General features: G+C 38.1%; 3 protein-coding genes across 6 annotated transcripts in view; 2 read left to right on the top strand and 1 right to left on the bottom strand.

Moving 5' to 3' along the window:
• Window positions 1-27,828, bottom strand: part of LOC105208452 (furin-like protease 1) — a 307,454-nt gene that overhangs the window by 11,758 nt on the left and 267,868 nt on the right. For all 4 annotated transcript variants that reach the window (XM_054225764.1, XM_029037878.2, XM_054225778.1 and 1 more), the window contains 7 exons: window positions 21,514-21,759; window positions 21,300-21,428; window positions 20,360-21,234; window positions 20,122-20,295; window positions 18,044-18,162; window positions 14,251-14,405; window positions 4,194-4,269 (listed from right to left, as the gene is read on the bottom strand). In XM_054225764.1, coding sequence (XP_054081739.1) covers window positions 4,194-4,269; window positions 14,251-14,405; window positions 18,044-18,162; window positions 20,122-20,295; window positions 20,360-21,234; window positions 21,300-21,428; window positions 21,514-21,759 — 1,774 coding nt within the window. The remainder of the gene's footprint in view (window positions 1-4,193; window positions 4,270-14,250; window positions 14,406-18,043; window positions 18,163-20,121; window positions 20,296-20,359; window positions 21,235-21,299; window positions 21,429-21,513; window positions 21,760-27,828) is intronic.
• Window positions 18,562-19,930, top strand: LOC105221575 (serine-rich adhesin for platelets). Its single transcript, XM_011198644.3, has one exon. The coding sequence runs from the start codon at window positions 18,800-18,802 to the stop codon at window positions 19,613-19,615; it is 816 nt and encodes a 271-aa protein (XP_011196946.2). The 5' UTR covers window positions 18,562-18,799; the 3' UTR covers window positions 19,616-19,930.
• On the top strand, window positions 21,829-23,753 carry LOC105221574 (NADH-ubiquinone oxidoreductase 49 kDa subunit). Its single transcript, XM_011198641.3, has 2 exons — window positions 21,829-22,126; window positions 22,220-23,753. The coding sequence occupies exons 1-2, from the start codon at window positions 21,934-21,936 to the stop codon at window positions 23,590-23,592; spliced, it is 1,566 nt and encodes a 521-aa protein (XP_011196943.2). The 5' UTR covers window positions 21,829-21,933; the 3' UTR covers window positions 23,593-23,753.

The raw sequence follows: 27,828 nt of genomic DNA, 5'->3' as shown, positions 1-27,828 counted from the left end.
TATTGCACTCAAGTTACTTTGATTATCGAGGAATTATATACATGTACATATGTATTTATTGCTAGAAACAATTAATAATAATAAAGTGGGTCCAATAAATATGAAATATATTAAAAAGCAAAACATATTGGCAAGCATAGTGAATATAAATTTCCAAAGAAAATAAAAAAAAAGTATTATAAAAAATATGTATGGACAGAGTTGAATTGGAGCCTCAACTCAAAGTGAGTAAATAATTCTGGATTCGTACATGAACAAAAAGGTTTCTTGTTATCGCCGATTAATTTTATTATGAATAGGTCAGAAAACTCAAAACATTGTTTTCAAAGAATCCAGGGCAGATCGAATTTTTTGAGACATAAAGCAGTATTTTACCAAACAATCAAGCGGCATAAATAATTGCTGATTTTGAATCTATGTACTTATGTGTATATATGTACATGTAGACATTATATAATTGTATTTGGCGTATGCGCCACGTCATTTTGATATGTGAAAAATTAATTTTAATATGTTCAATACAATATTTACTTAATTTTTTATTATCAACGAATTCTAAATGTTCAATTTTAGTTGCGAATTTGCAAATTATTAAGCATACTGATATGAAAATTATTGTTCAAAACTTTTCTGTTTTTGGCTGTGTGATGTTTTCGTTTTGCAATTGTAATTTTCTGTTGTTGTAGAAAATGAAATTGTTCATATATTATATTAAAACAGCGCTTTGTTTACATTATCATTTAATTTTATTCTATTTTTCTCTTAAAAATGCTCGCTCTTTGAAACGCAGGAACTTTTCGCTTATATAAATTTTGTATAATATATTAATTTTTTGTGCATCGCAATTTCTTTTTTAATTTAACACTAACTCTACTGTATTTGTTTACGTTTGCATATTAACTTAATGCAATAGAATATATAATATTATAAGTTTGGCCAAACTTTGAGGCTGAAAACCCTACCACCGTTTTGTGCTTAGACTCTAAAGAGATTTATAACAAGTTGGTTATTGTTTTTAAATAGTAAACACTAAAATTGTTACAACAAAACATAGATACTAGAAAGACTTTACACTTTATTGAAATTTATCGGTGTTTTGTGTCAAAAAAAGAAACTAAAATTTTTACGCTGTTCGATTTTGTTTTGTTTCGGAATCAAATTTGGGTTATTGCGGTGATTTTATGTACGCATGTCGTTGATGTTATTGAAATTTCATAATTTTAATGTGAATGCGAATTTTTAATTTAGCTGATATAAATCAGGCTGTGCAGTCATATACATACATATGTATGGTATATATGTATTATATCTGTAAGTGCTTTGCACAAATTTTAATTCTGTAATTTGAAACAGTACACTTTATTTTTGCTTTCTGTTGTGTCAGCTGAATCTACGCGATAGCCGAAAGCTTTCATACATTGAGAGTAAAGTTTATGTTGTGGTTACGGTAAAAAAGTTACAAAATAGTTAATTTTTTTTTCAGTGGTTTAATGCAATTCAATTTAAATTTTGAAAATATTATTCTCTGCAGCGCGTGAAAGCATAAAACGTGTAAAATTATTAACTAGTAGAAAATAGCTGAATTTTATGTTATGAAAAAATTAAGTGAAACGCTGGTGCGCATAAAAACATTGACATTTTAGTTTTTCTCAGTGACTTTCCAATTCAAATTAGTGGCATATGTTTTTTGTTGTTATTTCATGTCATTTGAAGCCGGCGCAGGTGCTTTCATTTCGCACTAAAAAAAAAGCAGCGACAAAGTTTAATTGTTGGCTGTTAAAAAGCAAGTGGCTTGTCGACTTCGATTGGTGTCCACGCGCTGGATAAATGACATGTGGGACACACATACACACATATGTAGATGTATATGCACGTACATAGAATGTGCAATTTTTTATGCAACAAATGTGTGTAAATTTTATTCAATATAAGGGTTGGCAATTTATGAAATTTCCCGCACTTTTGGTCCGTTTCATTTTTACCGAAGTTTATAAATTACAATAAAATGCTACACGCACGCACATACATGTGTACATACAAACAAGTTTACGTATTTATGAATTGATTTAATGCAGGCGCAAATGCATTTTCTGGACAGGTTGTTTTTTTTTTTTTGTTCTTAATAATCGAAAATTTCAAAATAAATTTTGAGAAATTTTTATTTCCCCGTGTTATTATAATAATATTACAAAAGACATTTATTGTATAGCAGTGTGCAGCGGGAAGACTTGGAAATTTTAAGTTACTCTTTAGTTTTCGGCAAGTTTTTATTTTTTTAATGCCTAATTTTGTTTTTGTTTCCCTACAACTAACTACGAATTGGACACGAATGTAAAACACGCACACGCAAGTACACTTTGTAATTGGAAAAATGCTATTATTTCTTAGACAATATATATATGCATGTATAAAATGTCTACGTCACAAGTGCATGTACATATAATATTAAATATTTTTTATTCTGAATTTTTCGAAAATAAGCTGTTATAATTAGATTCATGTTAAAAGAATACTATGAGGTTAAAAATTTCACAGTGAATTTTAAAAATATATAGTAGCTTAAAATTGCACAAAAACTTGTGATGAAAGTGATAGATACAAATTTTTAATTTGAAAAAAATTAGATGTACTCTTTTCAAAGAGTTATTTTTTATTTTAGATCTATCTGATAATTTTAGAAAACTAATGCCCGGTTTCAGAGTTCGTACTTAAGTTGTGCCCAAATAAAATCTTAGCTAAGCATTGTTGTTGACTGAGTAGTCATTTGCGTTTCACAGTCGATGCTTGTTTTCTATAAAATTTGTTTATGATATATGGCAGCACAAGAAAAATTTGTTTACAAATACCATCTGACAAATTGAAATTATTGTTGATGAAAAATAACTTTGCGACGAATAAATTTAGAATCTGGGAAATGGATGGAAACAATAAAAGGACACCGAATTCCACCACAAGCGAGTGGGGGCACCTATTGCAACTCGCATGAAAGCATATCACCGTCATTGAATGCAAGAAATTTCAAAAAAAAAATTTCTGCAAATAATTTTTATTTTATTTTTTTGATAAATAAGTCAATATTCAAAACAAAAATCAGCTGTTACTTAAGCACTGCTTAAGTCTCCCATTTTCAGTACTTAAGCAGAACTTAAGTATGAACTGTAAAACGCAATATTTCTCTTTTATCTTAAGCACAACCTAAGCACTGACTGTGAAACCGGGCATAAGTAATTGTTAAAGCATTTAATCTTTTTCCACAATTTTGGTGTTTTCAAATGAAGTGGTTTTCTCATTACTTGCCACCACCTCCTTTGTTGTTGCTTTATATGTTTTGTTTAATTTCCTGATGTCTCGTCTAAAGTACACTATTTAAACAACCTTTCAGTGTGTTCATCATTTCTGACAATTATACAAATACTTGATAAGCTGTTTTTTTATTTCTCAAAATTTTTGCATTTCTCGAAAAAAATGCTGTGTTATCAAAAAATTGCATGTTCTTAGCTACCTTAGAGTTTTGCTTAAGTGTATTTTCGATTTTCTGTTCATATGTATATTATACTTATATAACCCGAACTAACCTAACAAATTGGACACTTATGCGCGAATGTAGTTTGGTTAAGTTTTTTTCGCTTTCTTCACTGCCTTCCTTTAACCTACACAGCTCTTTGAAGGAAAATATTTTTACAAGAAAATTGTTAGAAGCGTCAAATTGCATTATTACACAGAAAATTTACACGCACATTACAAACAGACATCGTATCTTTTACGCTTACTGTACAACTCTAGTACAACTTTTATTTTCAGTTTTTTGTTTGTTTTTGCAACTAGTTTTTTTTTTGTCTAAGCTTTAATCTCAATATAAAATTTTTGCAAAATGTGTTTGCTTTTAGAAAAATTTTGCGCGGCTTACTCAATTTGTGTTATAGCCTACTTCTTATTATTATGTTTGTTGTTTTTTTTTTGTAATTTAATTTTAATTTTAGTTTTAATTTTATATTTTTGTTTTTGCTTTTTGGCTTGGTATCAATCAATTTACAGGTTTACTTTATACAGTTTTTGCATATTCAGAGTTCTTCTTTGTTTTGTTCATTACAATAACTGTGTCTATCTATTGCCATTTTTGTCATTGCTATTGTTGTTGTTGCTATTGAAGTTTAATAGTAATTGTGTTAATAATAAGAAAATTAAACACAAACCTAAACATCTTTGGTCGGATGTCGCCTTCAGACACGACGCATTTGTCTTATCATTAGCCATCGCACTGGGTTCAACCTGCAAGTGAAGTAAGAAATTGAAAATTTAGTAACAAGCCGACTATGTAGTTCAACTTTTGTATATAAATGCTAATATAATAATAATGCGATGTTCAAAAAGATTTATGATGATGTTTCATGATGATGATTGATGTTGGAACCCAATCGATCATAATCCCTCGATACGTATATGGGGGCTGAGGTAATTCCTAGACCATATTCATCACAAGATACACCATATCCAAGATTATACGTGCACTTAATTCTGCTATGAGAGCTCACATATTAACCGGTATATATGGTAGTTTGAAAAAAAGTATATGAGGTATTTGGGAGGAAGAGCTTTATTATTGCCCTGATTTTGATACTTTTTGGCACAGAGGCACATAAGTAGATAAACAGATCTTCTTTGAATTTCTTTAGAATATCGTTGAGATTTACCGATAAGTTCTATAAAAGACTAGCCATATGGTCCTCAAGTGCAATATCTGCGACCTTGAAAAGTTATAGTCCGATTTCGCCGTTTTGTAGATCGGGCTATGCCACTCACACAGTATTTGTGCAACGTTTTGTTCCGACAACTTCACGGGTACTTAATTTATATATTGTAAAGAGAACGAATCAGATGGGCTTTAAAAGTGTGGTATAAGGAAGGTAGTACAAAAGTACAAACATTGCCATTGGGATTCCAATTCGAAATTGGTAGAGCAGTTTCTGAGCTTTTTGAACCATAAGCAGGCGGAACCAGGCCCAATTCAAATTACATATTTGAGTGCAGCCTTTCTGTACCACATTTACCATAAAATTTTGTTTTTGTAGTTTTTTCTAACTACATTAAGGGGTTATATACAGTTAGAATTAAAAAAAAATCGATTTTTTTATTTCATTTTCTTAATGTACATATATTTAAGAATACACACAGAAAATTTCATATCGTTCCGGTAAATATTTTCAAAGTTACAAGCAAATGAAAAATTTGAAAAGGCGTTTCAGAGTGCTTAGAAGTACAAGGTCCAAACTTTAAACGCGTTTTTCTCAAAATGGTGTTTTCAAAGTCGGTGACCAACATTACTCGAAAACGGCTAGACCGATTAGTCTCAAATTTTAACACGACCTTCTTAAATATATTTTTTAGTAATTAATCGAAGATTTTTTCTCTCCGATAAATATTTTTTTTTTATAAACAATTTAAGGCCGAAATTTCGGTGAAAAATCGATTTTTTTTTTTGGAAAACCGCCATTTTGTCAAAAAATTTTATTTTGCTTATTCCTTCGATTAATTTCTAGATTTAACATTATTTTAACGAAATCAGTTTGGTTTTTTAATTTCAAATGATCCAGTTCCGAGATATAGTGGTCACCGCAAAACGTCTTTTTTGAGATGAGCTCCTGGAGATCAGCTGTAGCTCTTTTTCAAATAAATATTTTTACTAGTACTAAGTCTTAAAATACAGTTAAAAGATACCATAATATGTGTATAAATTTTTGGATCAATAAATTAAAAAGTTTTCTCAGAAAAAATTCTGGAAAATTCACTTTTTTTCGGTCGTCTAACTGTATATAACCCCTTAAAGCCCTTGTAGTAATTTTCAACATTACATTTGTATGGGAGGTGGGCTCTCTGCGCAACATGTTGTGAGAGTATAAAAAACTAAGTAAAATGTGAGAATGATAAATAATACTCAAAAGATGCAAGTGTGAACTGTTAAAAACTTTATTTTTTATTTAGTGGCACGTACTTTTCACGGTCATCACCGCTTATGTTGCGCTTTCGAAGTTGACGCTTAAATATTTATCTTTTCACATGAGTAAATACATATGTATATACATATGTATGCATGTATGTACATAAATATGTATAAAAATTGTAAGAAAATCGACCAAAAGCGGCGTGAAAATGCACGTCTCAGCTAAGTGGCAAAGTTCAAGTGCATATTCCTGCACTTGTATTTGTATGTCCAAGTGTGTATGATTGTGTTGGCAAACTTTGGATTTTGTATCCGGCTTGCGCAGCTAAGCAACAAGCGCCTCAACTGGCAACTATATAAAACACAACAACAACGAGAATCGCTAAAGAATAACTTTAAGTAGCCGTGAAAAAGTGACGAAAATCAGAGAAAGAACTTAAGAAGTGAAAAATAGACGCCAGGGAATGCCAAAAAGAAGCAAACTACAAACTGTAGCGCCGCAAGGGAGAGAAAAGCGTAAGAAAAATGGCAACATTGTCCAACTTGCTAGTATGTAGTTTGCGACTTTCATATTCGCTTTTGTTGTTTTCACTTTGTTGCGCCGAAATGACACTGCGCGGTCACTTTGTTGGGCGTTTTGACTTCACGTTGTGTTTGTGTGTGTTTCCAGTGTTGCAGCGGAATGTATTTGCCGGCGGCAGACATTTCGGTCTACGTACCGATAGACCTTCATACATACATAAATACCTACATATGCGTGTATGCGTGTTCGGCATGCCACGGAATGTTGCATGTTGCCATGCTGTCTGCCACAAACGTTGGCATGACCAATGGCGCGCATATTTCGGCTAGCTGCCTTTACAGGGGGCTGTCTATGTGACTCAACCGCCACGAAGGGGGCTAACTATGTGCTATGCTATGGCGTCCTGTTTGTCCGTTTGTTCGTTTGTCTGCTTAGTCTCGTTCGTGTGTGCTTTGCTTTTAGACGCCGACAAGTGTCATGCATGCAACTATCCTAAATACACTCGTAAATTTAAAGGATCTCGTGGGTCTTAGCTGCATGGCCGCAACACATAATGTATTTTGCTTTTACGTTGGCTTTGCTTTGCTAACTTGTGCGCACACATACACAGTGACATGCATAAGTGTTTATATTTTATTTATTTATTCTTGCATTTCGCATGCAACAACTGTGGCAACTATCACGCGTGTGTCCTGCCAACTTGTATGTAGTGGAGTGCTGTTGCTTTGCTGCGGTCGCCATTCATTTTATTTGCTTTATCTATGTGCATTTGTACATACATACACACATACCACATGTACATACATATGTATGTATATTCATTATTCACTGCCCATTAATGAAACGCAAAAATCGTAACCAGCAGCGCACACAAAGTTGTGTAAAAAACTAGAAAGTCAAATAGGAGGAAAACTAGTTAAAAGCAGTGGAAAAAGTTGCCAAGAGAATTATAGCGATAGTAATGCTAACAGCCGTGGCAGCCGGCGCAAATGCAGCGCTCAGTGGCAGACGTATTGGCAGCAGCAGGTTATTCAACTTTTAGTTTATTAGATTTTTTCAACTTTGTTGCGGCATTTCTACGAATGTTTTTATTTTTATTAACTCTGCAGTTGCCAAGTTTTATATTTTTCGTTTTGCTATTAAGCTCAGTTTAGAGAGACTAGAGTGGATACTAAATTTTTTTGTGCTGTGGCGCTCGTGCAACATTAATTATCTGCTTTACATGGATATAGTCAGATATATTATATATATAATATACATATATGTATACAGTTTTACAACTTTTCTAACAAATTTGCTTCTGCACGCATGCTTCCATATAGGTTTATTGCATTCGGCTTCCATTAATTGTAATCCGTTTTACATTGAGTTTAAGGGGAAATCCGCTGCGTCTTGACTCCCACGTCACTGTTGATAGTCATAACTTTGAAGTTGTAGATAATTTCGTTTATCTGGGAACCAGCATTAACAACACCAACAATGTCAGCCTCGAAATCCAACGCAGAATCACTCTTGTCAACAGTTGCTACTTTGGACTGAGTGGGCAATTGAAAAGTAAAGTCCTCTCTCGACGAACCAAAATCAAACTCTATAAGTCGCTTATCATTCCCGTTGTTGTTGTTGTTGTAGCGGCATAAAACATTCCCCAAATAATTTTGAGGAATGCTGCCGATTTGACAGACCTTGGCCGGATAAAAATCCGGGTCCGTTCCGGTTACGTAGAACCGACTGTCGTGGGAACGGTTGTATGGCGGTTCCGTCCTGTTGTATGGCGCTGAAGCGTGGACGATGACAATATCCGATGAAAAGACTCTTGCGGTTTTCGAGAGAAAGGTTTTGCGGAAGATTTATGGTCCTCTGAACATTGGCAACGGCGAATACCGCAGACGATGGAACGATGAGCTGTAAGATTTATACGACGACATTGACATAGTTCAGCGAAAAGACAGCGGCTACGCTGGCTAGGTCATGTTGTATGGATGGATGAAAACACTCCAGGTCTGAAAGTGTTCGATGCAGTACCCGCTGGAGGAAGCCGCGGAAGAGGACGACCTCAATTCCGATGGAAGGATCAAGTGGAAAGTGACCTGGTTTCACTTGGTGTTTCCAGTTGGCACCAAAAAGCAAAAAGGATAAACGAGGGGAGCGCTCCGGTGGATACGGCTATAATCGCTTAAAGCGATTTTTATATTTATTTATATATATATATATATAATCTATTCTTAAAAGGATACAATCTTTATTTTCCTACAAACATAGCGGCCTAAATATCGCATTGAAAACCTGATATGAGAAATGAAAGGTCATCAGGAGAAAATCAGAAACAATAAATTCTTTCGAATTTGAGTCTTTAAGTGACGCAAGTAACGTATAATTGCCAAATTTGATGGTGTTGTTACGTGAAGCTAACGTGTTTCATTCCCTTTAAATGGGATTACCACTTCACGTGATAAGGATAATAATAATGCTGCTGACAATAAAAAGTATACGTTCACATCCAAATTTATTTTCATCAAATTTAATTTATTTGACTACAGTTTTTTGGCTCTTCATTCATTTTCGTTATCACTTTATTTCTCGTTTTCTTTATTGAAGCTAAGCAAAAAAAAACCGCCATCAACTAACCAGCGGCGGCAGGCATTCATTCAACCAACTAAACCAGATCTGCTGGCAGAATAAAGAGCCACAGACGCCAGTGACGGTTTGCGGGAACAACTCACAAAGCAGGATGCCTGTACTCGTATATGGCAGCTCACTGAACTGGATGAGCAAAAGCGGGTTTGGCGGTCGAATGAGCGAGCGACATTGGCAAATTGCCCGCTGGCAATGTTGTCAACACATCACAGCGAATTGCAATTGCCAAAAATGAATTCAATGCAGATTTCGGAAAATCATCATGCATTCTCTATACTTGCATTAATAGGGTAGACCGCTTTTCGTAGAACTTTGTTATAATAAATTAGTATTAAAGGATATATACATACATTCAGAGTTGCATTCAGGCAGCACATCTTGGGAATTATGTATCTCAGTAAGTCGGTTGTCTATTAAATCGGCTATTATATTTTATTGTAGTTCAATGGATTTCTTAATGTCGTAGTGACAAAATTACCTGAAACTCTCGAGAGAGAGCGGGTGCCTGAGTCGGTTTCTATGCTAATTTTTGCAATGTAGTGGAGTTTGGGTAGTCGCGACTTGCTAGGATGACTTTGATCGTAATAATATCTAATATGAGACTGAAGATTTCAGCAATTATGTCTAATATATTTTGATATTTCTTCACTATTTTATTTTTATAAGTTCCTTATCATATAAAACATGTTACTCGTATGAAACTTATGGACGACCCTATTGCTGAATTTTGCTTTCCCATTTATGTAATGCTTTCTGGCAGCGCTCAATTGGTGGTCTGCTGGCGATGAAATTGCAAAAGCAGCATCATTACGGATATCAAGCATTGTTGTCGGCCTGCGGACATATGTACATACAAATACTGAAGACTAACTGCGATGTGGATGCTGGCGGAAAAAGTGAGGTAAATTGTCGTAAAGCGCACATTCCAATGCACCTAATTTATGCGAGTTTTTTACTTTAATACATTTTACTTCAACTCAGTGGACAAAAATATGGAAAGACTCCCCACAAAGAGAGGTTATAAAGAAGCCGTAATTCTCTACATCACTAACGTGGCTTCGAAAAAGAAATAAATAAATTAATTTACAATTATTTATTAACTGCAAATCGGTCTCTGCGCCAAGTAATAACTTCGCATTATGCCGGTGAAATGGCCTGGAAAATCTGCACTGCCGCATGCAAATCGAAGCAGAAAATCAGTCAGCCACTCGGTGGCTTCAGTGCCAAGCGCATTTATTCAAATTAAATGGAGATTTTAAAAATTCATAAACCTTACTGCCTCGTTGACAAGAGTTGCCGCAGGACAAGCGTTGTAATTTACCTCACCACAAAAACATTTAAATTGAAAGCTCCCCCTTCCGCCACGGCCCAATGCATATTCCTCGGACCAAAGGTCTATCGAAATATTGTTGCTTCCACCTTCTTCTTGTTATTTCTGCTGTTATTTGCGCCTCACAACAAACTGCCCGCAAAGCTGTGCCAACATATATATGTAAATCGGAATGTAACAGTATGTGGGCTGGTATCGAGAGGCCACATTAAAATGCTGTGCAGTTGAACACGCAACGCAAGTTTGGCCTTTGCCTTTGCCATGTTAATTTCTGTGAGTGTTGTTTTCACCATAAACCTAAAACAACAGCAACATCAACAAAAACAAACATATACGGTACATAAATGCAGTGTCTGCCGTGGTTCACACACTTCCGTAAGCAGTGTGTGTGTGTCTGCATGTTTACCGTAATTGCACAACGCTTGTTATGCGGTGTTGGACATGCAAGAAGTAGAAGCTTTTCCGAGTATGCACTCAAGAATGCAAGCGATGTGCAGCAAGTTGTTCCTGACCACAAGGATATTTTCTCAACGAGGCGCTTTAAACTTTATGGCCTTTAAATAAAATGTTTTAACTTTCACTGGAATACAAGCAGGGAAATCGTATTTTCTTCGAAAATTTGTAATTTTCTTGGTTTACACCGACGAATCTCTAAAAACGAAGTTGGGAAGTATTAAGGTCAGGGATTAATGATCTGATTGTTAGGGCCTTCAATGTTAAAGTAGTTTAAGCAGGCTTAAGGCTAGTTAGGTATTTTTAGATCTAGTAAAAATCTGAATATATAGTTTAACCCCTTTATCCGATACCATTTTTATACCCTGAACATGGTATATTAAGTTTGTCACGAAGTTTGTAACACCCAGAAGGAAGCGTCGGAGATGCTATAAAGTATATATATAAATGATCAGTATGTTGAACTGAGTCGATTTAGCCATGTCCGTCTGTCTGTCTGTCTGTATATATACGAACTAGGCCTTCAGTTTTTAAGATATCATTGAAATTTTGCAGATGTTATCTCTACGGTCTGCTCAGCGACAGAACTGTCTTTGCGGAGTGGGGAAGCGTAAATGCGCTCCGGACTGTAAATAGGGGTACCCCGCAAGGTGGCGTTCTCTCCCCTTTGCTCTGGATCCTGGTGGTGAACGACCTCCTGAAGGAACTTGAAAATCAAGGCTGTCGAGTGACGGCCTATGCTGACGATGTAGCCCTTTTGGTCAAAGGAAAATTCCTAAACACCGTATATGAAATGACCCAAGGTTACCTAGAAATGGTAACCCGCTGGGCGCATATAAGTGGCTTAGCCATAAACCCGAGTAAAACGGAACTCGTCTTATTCACAAGAAGATACAAAATTCCAAATGTTATTCTCCCCTCATTGGGAGGCTCCAGTCTGCAACCTGCGGATAAGGTGAAATACCTGGGGCTTATTCTTGATAGGAAGCTCTCATGGAAGCCAAACATCGAGGAGAGGGTAAGAAAGGCTTCGGTAGCTCTTTACTGCTGTAGAGGGGCTATTGGAAAAAGGTGGGGTCTCTCACCGAAAGTGGTTTTATGGTTGTATGAGACCATTATTAAACCTATAATGTTCTATGGCGTTGTGGTCTGGTGGAGGCCACTCGAGAAAGTCACACTAGCTAAGCAGCTGGAGCGTGTCCAAAGAGCGGCTCTCATTGGAATCAGCGGAGCGCTAAGAACAACACCAACAATGGCTCTAAATGCCATTTTACACGTCGCACCTGTTGATATCGCCGGTAGGTGCACTGCGGCAAAGGTCGCTGTCAGACTCAGAGACGCTGGGTACATGATCGGTCCCAAGCAGGGGCATTCTGAGATTCTCCGTCGGTTTCGATTGCATCCCTGACAACTTGGACCACTGCACTGCGGAACCGTCCCCTAGAGGCTTCTTCTCTACACATGTACCTACGAGGGATATGTGGGTGGGTAGAAGTCAATGGAGGAAAAGTGCAGTCAGCTTTTTCACGGATGGATCGAAGCTTAGGGGAAAGGTGGGAGGGGGAGTTTTCTGCAGAAAGCTTTCTATCAATACCAGCTTTAGGCTACCTGACCACTGTAGTGTCTTCCAAGCAGAGGTCGCTGCGATCAAAGTAGCAGTGGACGCACTGCTTCGTATGGTTACCTCTTTTAGAGAGGTATGTATTCACTCCGACAGCAGGGCGGCAATACTGGCATTGGAATCGATGACGGTACGCTCTGTGCTAGTTAAGGAGTGTCTTTGATCCTTATTAATAGCCTCCAGCTATTTTGCAATCCGACTAGTGTGGGTACCCGGTCACCGCGGGATCGCTGGTAACTGCATAGCGGACAAGCTTGCAAGGGAGGGTACCCTAGCTACATTGACGTCGGAATGGGAGTGCATTGGTAGTCCATGGTCCACCTGCGCAAGAGCGCTGGACATGCAGACTACGCATGAGCACGTCAAGCGCTGGTCAACTACCAGTACTTGTGCAGTGGCGAGGTCCTTTTGGCCCTCTGTGGAGCGTAAGCGGTCCTTTCAACTGCTTTCTCTGGGCAAGGTCCATCTCAGCGCAATCATAGGGGTACTTACTGGACATTGTCCAATGGGTACCCATGCGGTTAGACTTGGGATCGTGGCAGATGCCAGTTGCCAAAGCTGTATGGAGGAAGGCGAGATGGAATCATCTAAGCATTTCCTACTGCACTGTCCAGCTTTTGCCAGACTGAGGTTCAAACACCTCCGAAAGCCCTTTTTCGACGATCCTAGCGAATTGGCTAGAATCGATATTACCAGTCTTAAGAAATTTATAACGGATTCCAAGCGGTTTGCTGAATCTTAAAGGTCTTTGATCCACGGGGAGTTTTATTGGTACCACAATGGACAGCGCCAGGCTGTCTAAGTGAGATCTTTCTGTTTTGCAGAGATCTGCCTACAGACCTAACCTAACCTAACCTATTTTCTCTTCAAGAAGCTGCTCATTTGTCGGAACTGCCGATATCGGACCACTATATCATATAGCTGCCATACAAACTGAACGATCGGAATCAATGGCTTGTATGGAAAATTTTCGCATTTGACGTGGATTACTGCTTAAGGTAATAATATAATCTCCGAAGAAATTGTTCAGATCGGTTAACTATATAACCTTAATGTTTCTAGCAAACAACCCGGCCAAAAAGAATTAGTAAAATGTTATCTTTTTTTTTACTTACTTTTTCTTACGTCTTTAGATTTGTTTAAACACATAGTTACTAAAAAAACTAAACAACGGGGAACCTCGAACAAATTGGCCAAAATAGCTTGAATTGGAACAATTAACTTGAGACGACTAAAGATATTTTAACAAATTTAATCTCTTTGAAAAAACCATTGGTGCTACTGATGGCGTGGATGTTAATTATATGCTTCAAGGTTTCGAGTTTCGAAAACAATCGCATATCGGGAAGCCTTTTCTTATATATTGGCCAATTTATACATGAACCCCTCAGGCTCTGCTACCTTTTACCCATTAAAAGTAAACGAATGGAAAATCAAATAGGGTATAAGAGTGATTAACATAAACTATTATTCATAAAGGTAAATTATCATACAATATATAAGTAATGTGAAAATATACAAGTAATCAAGCTATATGGCTATAAGGCAGGTTCTGCAATCCGAGTGAAAGTGAAATTAAAAAAAATGTGAAAATTGAAAAGTTAAATCGAAATTCAGTACACCAAATATACGAAATATCTGATTGAAAGTGAATTTGCTTGAATTTCACTCGGAAGTGAATTACAGAACCTGCCTGTATATCTAAGTATATGAGTACGTCAATATTATGCTAAGCTGTAGTAAATATTTACCTGCTGCATATTTCGCCATTGCAAATTGGCATCGTATTCGATGTCGTTGTGCGCCATATCATTGCCAAATAGACCGTCGCTAATATGGACCGTGTCTTCCGGTTGGGCGGGTGTTTCTGTGCCATAGAAAATTAAGTCCCATTGTGTGATTTGCGCTACAAATGGAACAATGCAAATGAAAATTCAATCAAAATATATAAGAATATTACGCAGAAATTGACGATAGAGGACGCTAAGAAAATACAACTAAACTAAATTAAATATGCATTTGCGAGTGTATACCAAATAAATATTAATACATGTAATAAAAATAAAAATAATAAAAAGTGTATGCATGTGTGCGTAAATGCAGCACGCTTCTACGAAAATTATAGTTTTCATACTAGAAATAATAAAATACAAAATTTATTGGAGCTTAAACAACTTGAGTACTGTTAAGTGTATGCGTGTGTGTGTGTGTGTGTCGGTGTGTTAGAAAATAAATCAAAGCTTTTAAAGTATGCTTATGACTGTATGCGTGTGTGGTTTTAGTAGCAAATTGTTAGATTTGCTGAAACTATTTGTTTCCATTGCCTTTCAATTTCTTGCAAAGCTTAAAAACTTAGCATGCAAAATGAAAATGGGAATTTTTAGACTAAAACGGAATAAGGATATACATAATAAGGAATAACATAAGGGTGAAAATAAAATTAAAAGATTTGTAGAACAAAGTACCCATTGTTGGGTAAAATACGAAAAATTTTACAAAAAAAAAAATACAAAAAGTAAAAATTGCTGTTAAACTAAAGGTAAATTTGCCACGCAGGATATATGTATATGCGTTCATACATACAAATGTAGATGCATTTTCGAAGAGAAAGTGTAGACTGAAGCTCATAAATATTTTAAATGTGTGCAAGTTAAAAATTTATGGCGCTCTGTAAAGTTCGAGGGCCAATTGCAATCGCTCGAGCGCTTGAGTAAGAGCCGTTAAGGACTACAGCAGTACAAACGTACGTACATATGTAGTGGTGTTATACATATATGTCCATTGCCTTGGTAGTTGTTCGAATGAAAAATTCACAATTTCAGCTCAACAACTCAAAAAGTCGTGAGTTCCTCTTAAAACCAAAATGACGAACTGTGAAGGTATTCAACAAAAGCAGCTGCTCTTAGTCCAGCATCACTATCCGGCAGTTTGATTGATTGCCATCGCGTAGGAATGTCTGTCGCACTTAAATTGCCCGATTGTCAAGCAGTAGTAATCTGCCATCGCCCATAACAGTACACATCGGTATGTACGAGTACAAGAGGTTGGCGATAGCGAAAAAAGTCGGGATATCGATCTGCGTTAGAGTACCTTGATTGATGGCCAATACGCGCCCGCTCATGCAAGTGGTGTCAGCGTCAGTTGGAGAGTGAAGTGATTGCAAGCATTTCGTTCTTCAAGCACACGTTTTTTATTCACATTTGCATATCAACAAAGCGTGCGTATATTAGCGGAAAAATGCCTTTGTATTGCTGACTGACTGCAGTTGATTTTTCCAGTGACATATGCAGTGACTTTTATGGCCCTCAAATTGAGTGGAATTTACAGCTTGATAAACGTGTTTACAGGCGCTAGCCTCGATGGTAAGAGCGAATAATGAATTTTGAAAAGGAATTCTTAATTAAAGTACTAAGAACTTAGTCTGCTAATACAGGCAAACTTTTATTGAAAGTCGAAACAGCGAGTGCAGAAATCACTGCTGAGATATTACAAACTTCTTTATCCAGAGTTAGAGCCCAATTTATATGCCGGACAAAAAACTTTATAGCACTGACAAATCTTGCTAAGAGTATACACTTTGCTACAAAAAAAAAATAAAAAAGCAAAAATTCAAGTGAAAATTAATCACTAAAATGCATCGCACTAAAAATCTCAAAGACAACCGAAAAGAAAACGTTAAGCATTCCGTGCACAAATTTCACTACCATTGCTATCGCTGCTGTCCTTGCGATTTGGCAGCACACCGAGTACACCGCCAATAGGGCGTTGTGTGCCGCCACTCATTCCTGCTGCTGCCAGCAGCAATTGTTGCTTCTTGATGATCTTCTGATCGGGCACAAAGCTGGGCGAGGACTTTTTGGCATTTTCACGTGACGGTTTCGAAGCGCTGCCGCCGCTGTTGCTGTTTTTGTTATTGCTGGGGCTTTCACTGCTGGCACTATTACCCGCACCCAACATTGGTCGGAAGGTCTCAGCTTCGTAGTCCAGCGGCGAAATGCCCGCCGTGGCGGCCTGCTTACGTTTTTCGGCTTTCGTCGCTACGGCTGCGGTTGCTGCAGCTGCCGTGATATCCTTCCCTTTAGGTCCTTGATATGGTTGAAATTCCGGGAAGATTGCTTGTATTTTCTCGTAATGTTCGAACAGTTTGGGAATGCGCGTATCGGCGAATGAAGCAACTGTGAGTTTTTCGTGCGTTTGCAATGGTAACAATGACTCCTTGACTTGTTTCGTCGCCTTGACAGGCAACTTGGAGTAGTTGGTCACTTGTGTGGCTGCAGTTTTGGCCGCATTGTTCGCGATGGCGGTGCTAGAGCTGGCCGAGTTGGATTTGTTGGATTTTTTGCCGTTTTGACTGTTGTTGCTTATGCGTACATCAGTACTGGTTGTAGTTGTTGTTGTTGTTGTGGTTATTTCACCAACCACCTTACGACTTATCTTGTCGTCGTAGCCTTGCAAACGCTCCGCTGACTGCGCTTTCGTGCGTCCGCCTTGTTGTGCTGATTTTCCGGTCGACTTGCCATTTCCGCTTCCACTTTGTTGTTGTTGTGATATGCGGTAGAATTTATTTTTCGCATTTGCCGATGCTGGCTGTTCCTTTTTGTTAGTTGACGATTTGTTACCACCTCCTCCGCCACCATTCTTGCCGCCATTGCCCTTCTCCCCAGACTTTCCCTTACCCTTGCCCCCCTTGCCGGTTTTTCCGTTCTGCGAACCCAATATAACGCCATAGGTCGCTGAGATTTGCTGATAACTTGGCGATTGTATTTGTTGTTGTTGTTGTTTATATACTTGTTGTTGCTTTTTACTATTTCCGTTAGCAACATTCAACAATGGATTATTTGCGCCATTCGCGGCTGTGTAAACGGATTTGTTCGACGGTGTCGGCAATTTAATGGGAATTTTCACGCCTCCACCCGGCATCGCGTTGATGGCGCCAACAATGCCAGCTGCTGCATTGCTGCTGCCGACGTTATTGGACGAGATGCGCGGATATTGCGGCGAGTAGATCTGATGGAGGTTCGTTGTGGTGCTCGCCGCATTCGAATTTGGCGTGGTGTTCTCGGCGGAATTGGTGCGTGGCGTCGACACGGGGTCATTGGGGTCGATCGGCAGCGTGGTACCGTAGAATATTAGCGACCACTCCCGTAGTAAGGCGTGACCTTTTCGCCGGAACGGTGAAACGAAATGCACGCGTGTCGGTGAGTGAGTTCGTTTGTTGTTGGTTATTTGTGTTTGGTTGCAACAATTACACGTTGTATAGTTATATAGTTAGTGCAAGTTCATTTGTGGTTATTGGTTTTTAGTTTTTTTTTGTAGTTGTTGTTTTAGATTAGTAATACAATATAAATTATTTTGATGTTGTCATATTATCACACAAGCGCAGCATGTAAGTATATTCGGAAATTCGTAAGTGGTTAATAACATTCAGCAAGTTAAGAAATTATTTATAGTTTGGTCCAACCAGGGCCAAGTTACATAGTTCGTGGTAATATATATGGTGTGAAGTTATATATATTTAATTAATTTATGAATGACATGACTTACCCATATAACGACCTTCGTTGTGTATTTCCAGTTGCCAATCGCCGTGTGGCGATTCTCCCCAAGTATGGACGGACATGAAGGGCCATTGATTAAAACCAGAACGAGATACATCATGTATACTGTAAAAGCAATAAAAAAAATTTTTTAGACACCGTTCCTTGTTAGCCCCATTTTAAGTTTTGATAATTTTATTACTTTAAACTGCGAATAAATCTTTTGATTTTGTCTTAAATTGGGGTATTAATTTTTCGATAGTGCTGAAGCATGATTCTCCTACCTCTTGTAGGAGCAATGGAATAGGAAAAAAAGAATGTTGGTTCTGAGAGTCAGTAGAAAATTTTTAGAATTTTAACTATCGATAATTCTCGTTCCTACTGTGACTATTCAATTTTCTATTTAAAAAGAGTCATTTCAAAATTGTCCCAATCTACATATTTACGTTCTCGGTAATTTCGACAATTCCACTTTACTCACATTTTTGACTAGTCACATAGCGATTTGTACTCAAAATCTGTTTTTGGAACGAATTCTCATATGAAAATATTAAAAAATAAAATTTTAAAATAATCAAAAAATTTTAAAATCATTTGCATTAATTACCTATTCACATATAATCAAGAACCAGTCAGCAAATTTCAACGGCCACCAATATTTAAAATTTGCAAATTCGAAACATCAAATAAAGAAATCTAACACAGTGAAATCTGAAGCAAAATCTTAAATTTATATCACGAAGAAGTTTAGAAAGGTCTAAGAATGTCTTTAAGGGGACAGAAATCTCAGTTGAAGATGCAGTTTCGACCAGTGCAACCATGTTATAATGGTAACATAATCGGCGATGCTAGGCCGCATACCCGAATCAGCACTGCTGTCAATTTAGAAGAACATACTAGTGGAGAGCGCACTGGTGCACTGGCTAGTGCAGCTTCATCGATTACAACGTTAGCGCCGGCGGAAGCGACATCTAGCACATCAACGTCAGCAATACCACCAGGCTCGGTCACAACATCCGATGCACCGCCGGTGACCGAACAAATTGCTAATTTGCTGAATTTGGCACAACATCTACTGAGTAGTGTGCGTGCAGAACAGCAGCGACATCATCGACGCCACCATCGCCATCGACGCGAGTCGCGCCTGCAAGAGAGCACGCCGTACCAGCGGCCAACTAGCGAGGCGCTTCAGGCTGTGCAGCCACATCATGACAGTGACAACAGTTCGTTTCAAATTAACGGTACAAATGTGAATACCGTCAGTATTGGGGGGACTTGTGCAATTACAAATGGCGATGCCAACTCTATTGCTCAACAACAATCGGAGCATACACAATTTCGCAATGCCAGCAGCAGCAGCAGCAGCAACAACAACAGCAATAGTAGAGTTAGTGAAGATAATATAAATTTCAAATGTTCAATTTGTTTGGACTCGTATCTGTTGCATCGGCCGATGGTCACGCAGTGTGGACATATATTTTGCAAGCGCTGCATAAGGCAGAGTGTCAGCTGTCAGGGCAAATGTCCTATGTGTAATCGCAAATTGAATTCCAACAGCATGTTTCGGGTGTATTTTTGAGCCTTTTGTTTATGCGAATGCTGGGCCATCGACCGAGGCGCAATGACTGTCGGTTGAGGAGCCTGCATGCAATGCAATTTGTATTTTGAAATTTTTGTTAACATTCCTTTGTTATGCATGCGTGTATGTAGGTGTATTACAACGTGTACGCCATTTTTGGGCAATTTTCTTTTTTACTTTGAATATTTTGTATGTTTTATGTTCTTTTAGCGATAAACTTTACAATATCTCCAATATTTGGCTATGTAGTCTACTTATTTACATGTGTATATACTTTTATTGCAAATATACATGACTAGTTATGTACAGAACTTATTTTTAAATTGAAATTGCTGTTTTCAAAATTGCTGATGGGAACCTATCCATATAGCCTAAAACTCGACAATTCGTCCTATTCCAATGGGATCAATATATTTACCTGTTTCTACTGAGGATCTTATCTTTATCGATCTCTAATAACCAGTTAGGTTTGATCTAGTGCAACTGTCTTTAGGGATACGACTTACCGTGATGTTAATAAAGTAACTTTGGTGCCTGCCGGTGACTTGAGATTCAATTGAATGTCACCGCGACGTTGTGATGTTAATGTTATTTTGGCTTGAACATGCTCCAGATAATTGACGGATGAACAGTGTTTTACAGTTAACTGTAATGTGATATAACTTCTGGGCGGAATGACTCTATAAAAAGGAGAGAGAAGAAATTGATTCGTTTAGTTTCACCAAAAAGCATAACACCACTTACTTGTCCACATGTGGTGCATTGATTTCGCAACGTTGCTGCTCCGGCACAGTTTTCCATTTACGCGCCACTTGCACCATTGCTGCCGCATCCATGAGACCATAACCAAACGAATGGCTGATGCGTCGGCCGACCCCATTTCTCGACCATGTTGGATCTCGTAAGTTAGCCGGCTTGGCTGTACGCACCACAATATGCTGCAAATCACGCCACGTCAAATTCGTGTTCGATTCGAGCACTAGCGCTGCTATACCGGCGGCCAGCGGCGCTGACGCTGAGGTACCTGTATGCGAGACCGTACACGAGTGATGCAAGTCTGTCGTCACCACCTGCTTCTCACTCTGTCCGCCACTACTGTATGTGGTCGCCAATGTGGAACTGCATTTCTCCGAATACCAGGGTACATGACCCTCTTCGGTGGCACTAGATATTGACAGTGTCCAAATGGAGTTTGTATAGCCGTCACAATTACAATTATCGAACTCACGACCACCGTTACCCGAAGCCCAAATAAATATGCTACCTTTGCCTTGCCGGCCTTTCGTTACACCCTCAATGAAGGCGCGTTGAGCCAATTCACCGGGACCATCTACCGTTTTACCATCGTCGTCGGGTCCCCACGACGCGCTATATATGTCGATGTGTTGCGGATTCAATGATAAGGAGCGCGCCTCGACGGCGTCCGTCACATCGCCATCCAACATTCGGACACCGCCAACACTGGCGCCAAATGCAATACCAACCGCACAGATTGAGTTATTGGCGGTGGCGGCCACTTCACCAGCGCAACGCGTACCATGACGATTTGAATCGGTCATGTCGTAGTGTGGCATTGGATCGTTGTCGTGGCTGTTGACGTCGTAAGACGCATCAGGATCCTAAATAAGGCAATAATGTTGAGCGAATTTAATTGCGTTCTATTTTCAAGCGATTTTGAACTTACATAGTTATGCTCGATATCTGGATGGTCTGATTCCAGACCGTCGTCAAGTATTGTAACCACAATACCTTTACCGGTAATGCCTGCCTGCCAAGCAGGTACTACGTTCATATCCAAACCGCCACCGCGATTCTAATTACAAGTCAGAGTTATATGAGTTTATATATGAGCAAATGGAGTATGAAAGGCTGTGGCTTATCCGACAGCTGATACTTACCAAATACCACATTTGCGCCCATTTTGGGTCGTTCAAAGGAACTGTATCCACCTGTGAGAGTGCGCGCGATGATGTTCTTGACGGGCGCATACGTATGTAGTCACGTTTTTGACGCGACTTGGCTTGCTGTTGCTTAGCCCAATGCACCCTGTGATCCTCATCAAGGCGTGTCTGATGCGGCTGCGAGGGTGTTAGTGAACGCTTGGAAACTTTGTGATGTGCAAAATGGTAGTGATTTTCGAAAATCTGAAAACAAAAAAACAAATAAAAGCAAATGAAATCTGTAAAAAGTACTGTACGTATTGTTTATAAAATAGGCAATCTCTTCGGAATTTAAAAATTTGGCAACCCACTTTTCAAACGGAAATTTGCTGTGAAGAAAAAACTCAGATATTTTTTGGATACAATCAATAAGCGAAAATGCCGAGCGCTTGGAATAATATTTTGCAGATTCTTCTACTCAAATTACGCAACTCAAAACAACTCTCTCGCGTTAAGGAATACTCGAAACAGATCTTGACCAATCGGTTGTTGATAAAACCTGACCTTGGCGATGCATTCAAATCTTCTCTGGCTAGGATGGCTGTGGCTACTCTCTTCTCACAACACAAACGTAAGTGAAGTTAACAAGAAAGAAAATATATACATATTTACATACATACATAGAATTAGTCAAAGACTTCATCGTATACATTTTACGACATAGAACCGCGACGCTTAACTTGCACAGCAAAGGCTGAGAAGGAGGCTGAGAAGGAGGCCAACAAGTCGCCAAAGCCTGAAAGGAGGGAGTCTAAACACTGGTATCCAGATCCAGAATTTATGAAACAATTTGAGGGTTGCGTTATCGGTGGTGAAGATACACCACGCTTCGACCGTTGGACCGGGAAAATACCTTCACAAATAGAGCGCTCCTTTCGCACTAAGTTTATTAACTTCGGCCCGGCTCATCCGGCTGCACATGGTGTCTTACGTATGGTTTTGCAACTTGATAATGAGACAGTTTTATCTGCCGATCCACATATTGGCCTGTTGCATCGCGGCACCGAGAAGCTGATTGAGCATAAAATGTACATGCAGGCTTTGCCTTACTTCGATCGTCTGGACTATGTGTCGTGTATGTCGAACGAACTCTGCTATTGCCTCGCGATCGAGAAGCTATTAGGCCTTAAAGTACCGAAACGTGCGCAATACATACGCACAATGTTTTCGGAGATCATGCGTTTGACTAATCATACAGTCGCTTGCGCCACTGCTGTGCTAGATTGCGGCGGCATTACACCACTCTTCTGGATGTTCGAAGAACGTGAGAAGTTATATGAGTTTTGTGAGCGCGTCTCAGGTGCGCGCATGCATGCCGCCTACATACGACCGGGTGGTGTGGCTTTTGATCTGCCACTTGGATTTTGTGATGATCTCTTCGACTTTATTTGTCGATTCCGGCATCGTATTGATGAATTTGAAGATCTCGTCACAGATAATCGTATTTGGCGGATGCGTAACATCGGCATTGGACGTATAACGGCGCATGAGGCCATGAATTATGGTTGTTCCGGTGCGGTCTTGCGTGCGACAGGCGTAAAGTGGGATCTGCGCAAGACACAGCCGTATGATGCATATCCGGAAATCGAGTTCGATGTACCGGTTGGCGTTAATGGTGACTGTTATGATCGTTATTTGTGTCGGATACGTGAGATGCGCGAAGCGTGCAACATAATCAATCAATGTCTCAATCAGTTGCCGGACGGTGAAATCAAAGCAGACGATCATAAAGTCTGTCCACCGAGGAGGAGAATGATGAAGAGAGGCATGGAAGAGCTAATACATCATTTCAAATATTATACACAAGGATTTGCAGTGCCACCGGGTGAAACTTATACAGCTGTGGAATCACCAAAGGGGGAGTTTGGTGTCTATCTGGTGTCCGATGGCACAACAAAGCCCTACCGTTGTAAAATTCGTGCGGCAAGCTATTCACATTTGGCGCTGATGAACAAACTAACCTATAAGCACTTTTTGGCCGATGCAGTGGCCATAATTGGTTCATTAGATATAGTCTTCGGTGAAATCGATCGTTAGAAAATTACATCTTCAGAATCACAAAAGAATCACGGTTCCATGATGGAATTTGAAATTTTAAAGACTCGATCCGGAAAAAGGTTGAAGTCATTTTAATTGACAATTATGTGTAAATCACAAATAATTATTTCGTTAATTATATGAGAATAAAAAAACAACAACGACTGCTTATCAATTGCATTTCGCAAATTAAAAAAAATGCTTTAAACTGCACTTTGATTGCGCAATTTATGAGCAAACGCATTTTTCGGAGTAATTACATGAGTGTACGTGAACTTTCAACAATGTGGCAACACACAGCATCAGCCGCAATTAAGTGTCGCCTGTTAATTACTGCTTAATTAATTAAGGGTTAAATGGCTTAATGAGATTAATGTGAGTGCAAGTGCGCAAAAATAAAAACAAAAAACTCAACACACACACGTGACGCATGCTCATGAACGCACATTTGAAAGTAAAAAAAAAAAACCAAAAAAAAAATCTGCACTTACGGCTGTGGAGAATGTGAAAGCAGGGGACATTTTAAATAGAACTATTAACCAAAAAGGTGGAGATGTAAATACAAAAAATATATTATTATGCCACCTATGTAGTAACCATAGCGTAGCGTTGCTGTCACCAACAGCAAATGTCATCATGGCTGAGATTCGTTTTTCACCAAACAAAATACTTGTGAGACACACAAACATGCCGCACATTTTAACTGTGAATATAACGGTTTCACAGCGGAAACTTCTGCAAAAAATGTGTCATTTCAGAAGCAAAACTCTTTCCACCTGTCGCTGGGGTTTAACTTAGTGGACAGCGGTTCCTGTAAGACCCTCTAAAGTTTCCAATGGAATGATCTCTTTAATGTTTGAATTTTCCTCACCACTGGAAATTTGCACATTTTAGAGGCTATACCGCGTAATTTAGACAAATTTAGTACAAAGATGCTTTCCATATAACATAAATGCGATTTAATCTCGCTTATATAATGGTTTGTTCAGACAATTCCATAGTGAAATTAAAATACATGCATACATATGTAATTATATATTTGTTCATGAATATTTGTATGTTTGCATTTTTCTACGAACACACATACACATCCAGAGAAGCAACAAATGCAATTAACTCAATTAAAATGAGTATTTATGTTTATTTGTGAAATTATTTTATAATCAAGTGAATTTATGGCCGCCAACACAATTAGGCGCGGCAGGTGCTACGAATGTGTGTTCACATACATATAGATTCGTACATAATTCACTAATGAATATCCCATTAAACGAATTGCAGTTGGAAAAAGGCATTAAAAATATGCGTTGCATACACATAGGCGCTTTGGCAATTTGTGTTTTAATTGAAATTCCACGGTTTCTTTGCAATTGTAATTTTATATTTATAACAGTGATACAATGACATATTTTAAAACTCACATACATCTTTTTTTTTTCAATATACATTTATTTACTGAATCTGCTCTTTAAAGCCTAACAATAAGTTATAAAATCTTAAAACTAATTAAAACTAGACAAGCTCAACCAAGTGATTGAGTTGTTTTGGTGAAACGTTGCTCTTTAGTATGCAGGCATATCTCTTCTTTTTAGACGTGATTGATAACAGGATTGTACTAAATCATTAGCCAATGGGTTTGGGTGATCACGGAGTTTAGATATATATTTCAATCTGCTGTCCTCTACTTCTTTCTTTACCATAGGGATACCAAGATCTTTATGGATATTATCATTGCGCATGTACCATGGTGAGCACGTGATTGTTCTAAGCATTTTTGATTGGAACCTTTGTATTATATCGATATTAGTTGCACAGGTCGTACCCCACAGTTGAATGCCGTACATCCAAATCGGCTTTATGACCTTTATTGTATAAAAGCACTTTGTTGTCTAGGCTAAGTTTAGAGTTTTTATTTAAAAGCCAATTTAAATTTGCAGTTCTTATCTTCATGCGCGTTGTTTTACTAGATATATGTTTTCTCCACGTAAGCCTTCTATCTAGGTGAATACCAAGATTGGTAACTTCATTCGCTTGGGGCACCAAAATATTGTTCATTTTTACTGTCGGACACATTTTTGGTCTTAAAGAAAATGTAACATGATTGCACTTTTGTTCATTTACATTTATACGCCAGTTGGCTAGCCATTCTTCGACAGATCTTAAGTGCTCCGCTAATATTCTTGTTGCTAAAATGTGGCATTTGTTTCGGCTCACTAAAGCTGTGTCATCCGCAAAAGTTGATGTCAAAACATTATTAGCTGTTGGAAGATCAGCAGTATATATGATGTACAGAGTTGGCCCTAAAACACTGCCTTGTGGTCATCAGATATGAAGTCTCCTACTTTAACCATAAATTGTCTATTATTTAAATAAGACTCCAATATTTTATACAATTCTAAAGGAAGAATGTTTTTAATCTTATATAAAAGGCCTTCATGCCACACTTTATCAAATGCCTGAGCAACATCTAGAAATATAGCTGAACAGTACTCTCTGTGCTCAAATGCTTTTCTTATTTCGTTAGTTATTCTATTTACTTGCTCTATCGTGCTATGTTTTGCACGAAACCCGAATTGATGCGCTGGTATTACATTATTTTCGTGGAGGAAAGAAGACATCTTTGATAGTAACACCTTTTCAAATATTTTAGAAATACAGGGTAGAAGACTGATTGGTCTGTATGAAGACGGCTGTGTCAGGTCTTTCCCAGGTTTATCTATCAGGATAAGCTGCGACTTTTTCCATGAAATCGGATAGTATCCAAAACTAAAAATCGCATTAAAGAGCAAAGAGAGCACCTAAACAGCAATATTTTATTTCTAAATACGCATATATATATATATAGAGAGATATGGTGTCTTTAAATCTCCCGCCTGTTTAGAAATGTTGAGTTTGTGTGATGAGAAATCGCTTCTGCATTTTTAGTATGACTGACCCTAGCGAATGGTTGCATATTGTTATAGCAAAATTGATTCGAAAAAAGTCAATGGGTCCGCTATTCAGGGGTTTGACGTAAGCTTCAACGGATTTCTGCCTCAGATCCATTGAAAATACGAAAAGCCTTACAAAGTGTCAAATTGCAACTGTGCTTACTAATAAGGGAACATGTAAAAAGGTAAATTCAAAGGGCCAACCAAAACATGATACCATTTTTTTTTAATGAATTGGAAGAATGTATGAATGAATATACATACATACATATATGTATACTCCTAGCACCGGTTGGCTTTTCAACAAGCAGTTGTTGTCTTCAGTATGCCTTATGCAGTTTGCAATACCAATATCCTTGCTGCTTAAAACACGTCACACACACAGATAGATCAGCTATTTTCCCGTTTCCTTTTCCGTTGCCATTGCCATTTCCGTTTGCAGGTGCATCCTTTTGTTGATGACAAGCTCACTTATTGGAAGCATTGTGTTTTGTGAAAAGTTCAGTTGCGAAAGTCACTTCGCATGCGAATGAAATTCCAATTACAAATGAATTTTCGGCGAATAACGGAAACGGATATAGAACACTGCAAATTTGGCGTTTTGCTTGTGTGTTTATATACAGTATATATGCATTTATATATGTATGTCCGTGCGCAACATTTGCAATGCAGTTATCTGTTGCATGCTTCTGTGGCAACTGCAATTGACTGTAACCGACACATAAGGCTACGGAAAGTGCAATCTCAGAGGCATTTGTATGCGCTTGCCAATATGTTAGCATGATAGCAGTGGGTAGGATAACACAAATTTTACTGAGGAAGATATTTGATTTACACATATATGTATATATATTTTTTTCATTTGTACAAGTATGTGCATATATTTTTTAAATAATTTAATATTTTATAATATTAAAAATTTATAGCATTTCCTTCCTTGATATATGTAGTCTCATGGCAATAGTGTGTTGTATGCCACTGGTTATAGGTCCCCCATTTTTAGTGAGAAACGAAAATAGGTGTCTAAAGCGACATGCATTACATGCATTATTCAAATATGCCAAGATTGCTAGTACAAGTGAATGCACTTCAAACTATCTGGCAGCACTGCATATAGCACACATACATACCCATATAAAGACTGGAGCATACATCAGAAAATGCATGCACAGGCATATGTAAAAAAGCTTTTACTTGAACCACACATGCACACACATACATTTACAATTTACAACCATCAGATTTAAGCACAAATCTCTGTGCGGTCTCTGCCACTTTACCTGCCATCAATGCTTGCCGCTTTGTG

Source organism: Zeugodacus cucurbitae, chromosome 2 (genome assembly GCF_028554725.1).
Source record: "Zeugodacus cucurbitae isolate PBARC_wt_2022May chromosome 2, idZeuCucr1.2, whole genome shotgun sequence".
Classification (NCBI taxonomy): domain Eukaryota; kingdom Metazoa; phylum Arthropoda; class Insecta; order Diptera; family Tephritidae; genus Zeugodacus; species Zeugodacus cucurbitae.
Note: the sequence above shows the minus strand (reverse complement) of the source record. Positions and strands in the feature narration are given on the sequence as shown.

Bases quoted from the DNA above. Each gene is read 5' to 3' on its own strand.
- LOC105221575 (XM_011198644.3), top strand. From the start codon at position 18,800: ATGTCTTTAAGGGGACAGAAATCTCAGTTGAAGATGCAGTTTCGACCA.
- LOC105221574 (XM_011198641.3), top strand. From the start codon at position 21,934: ATGCCGAGCGCTTGGAATAATATTTTGCAGATTCTTCTACTCAAATTA. The intron at 22,127-22,219 runs GTAAGTGAAGTT...TTTACGACATAG, and splicing joins TCTCTTCTCACAACACAAAC to AACCGCGACGCTTAACTTGC.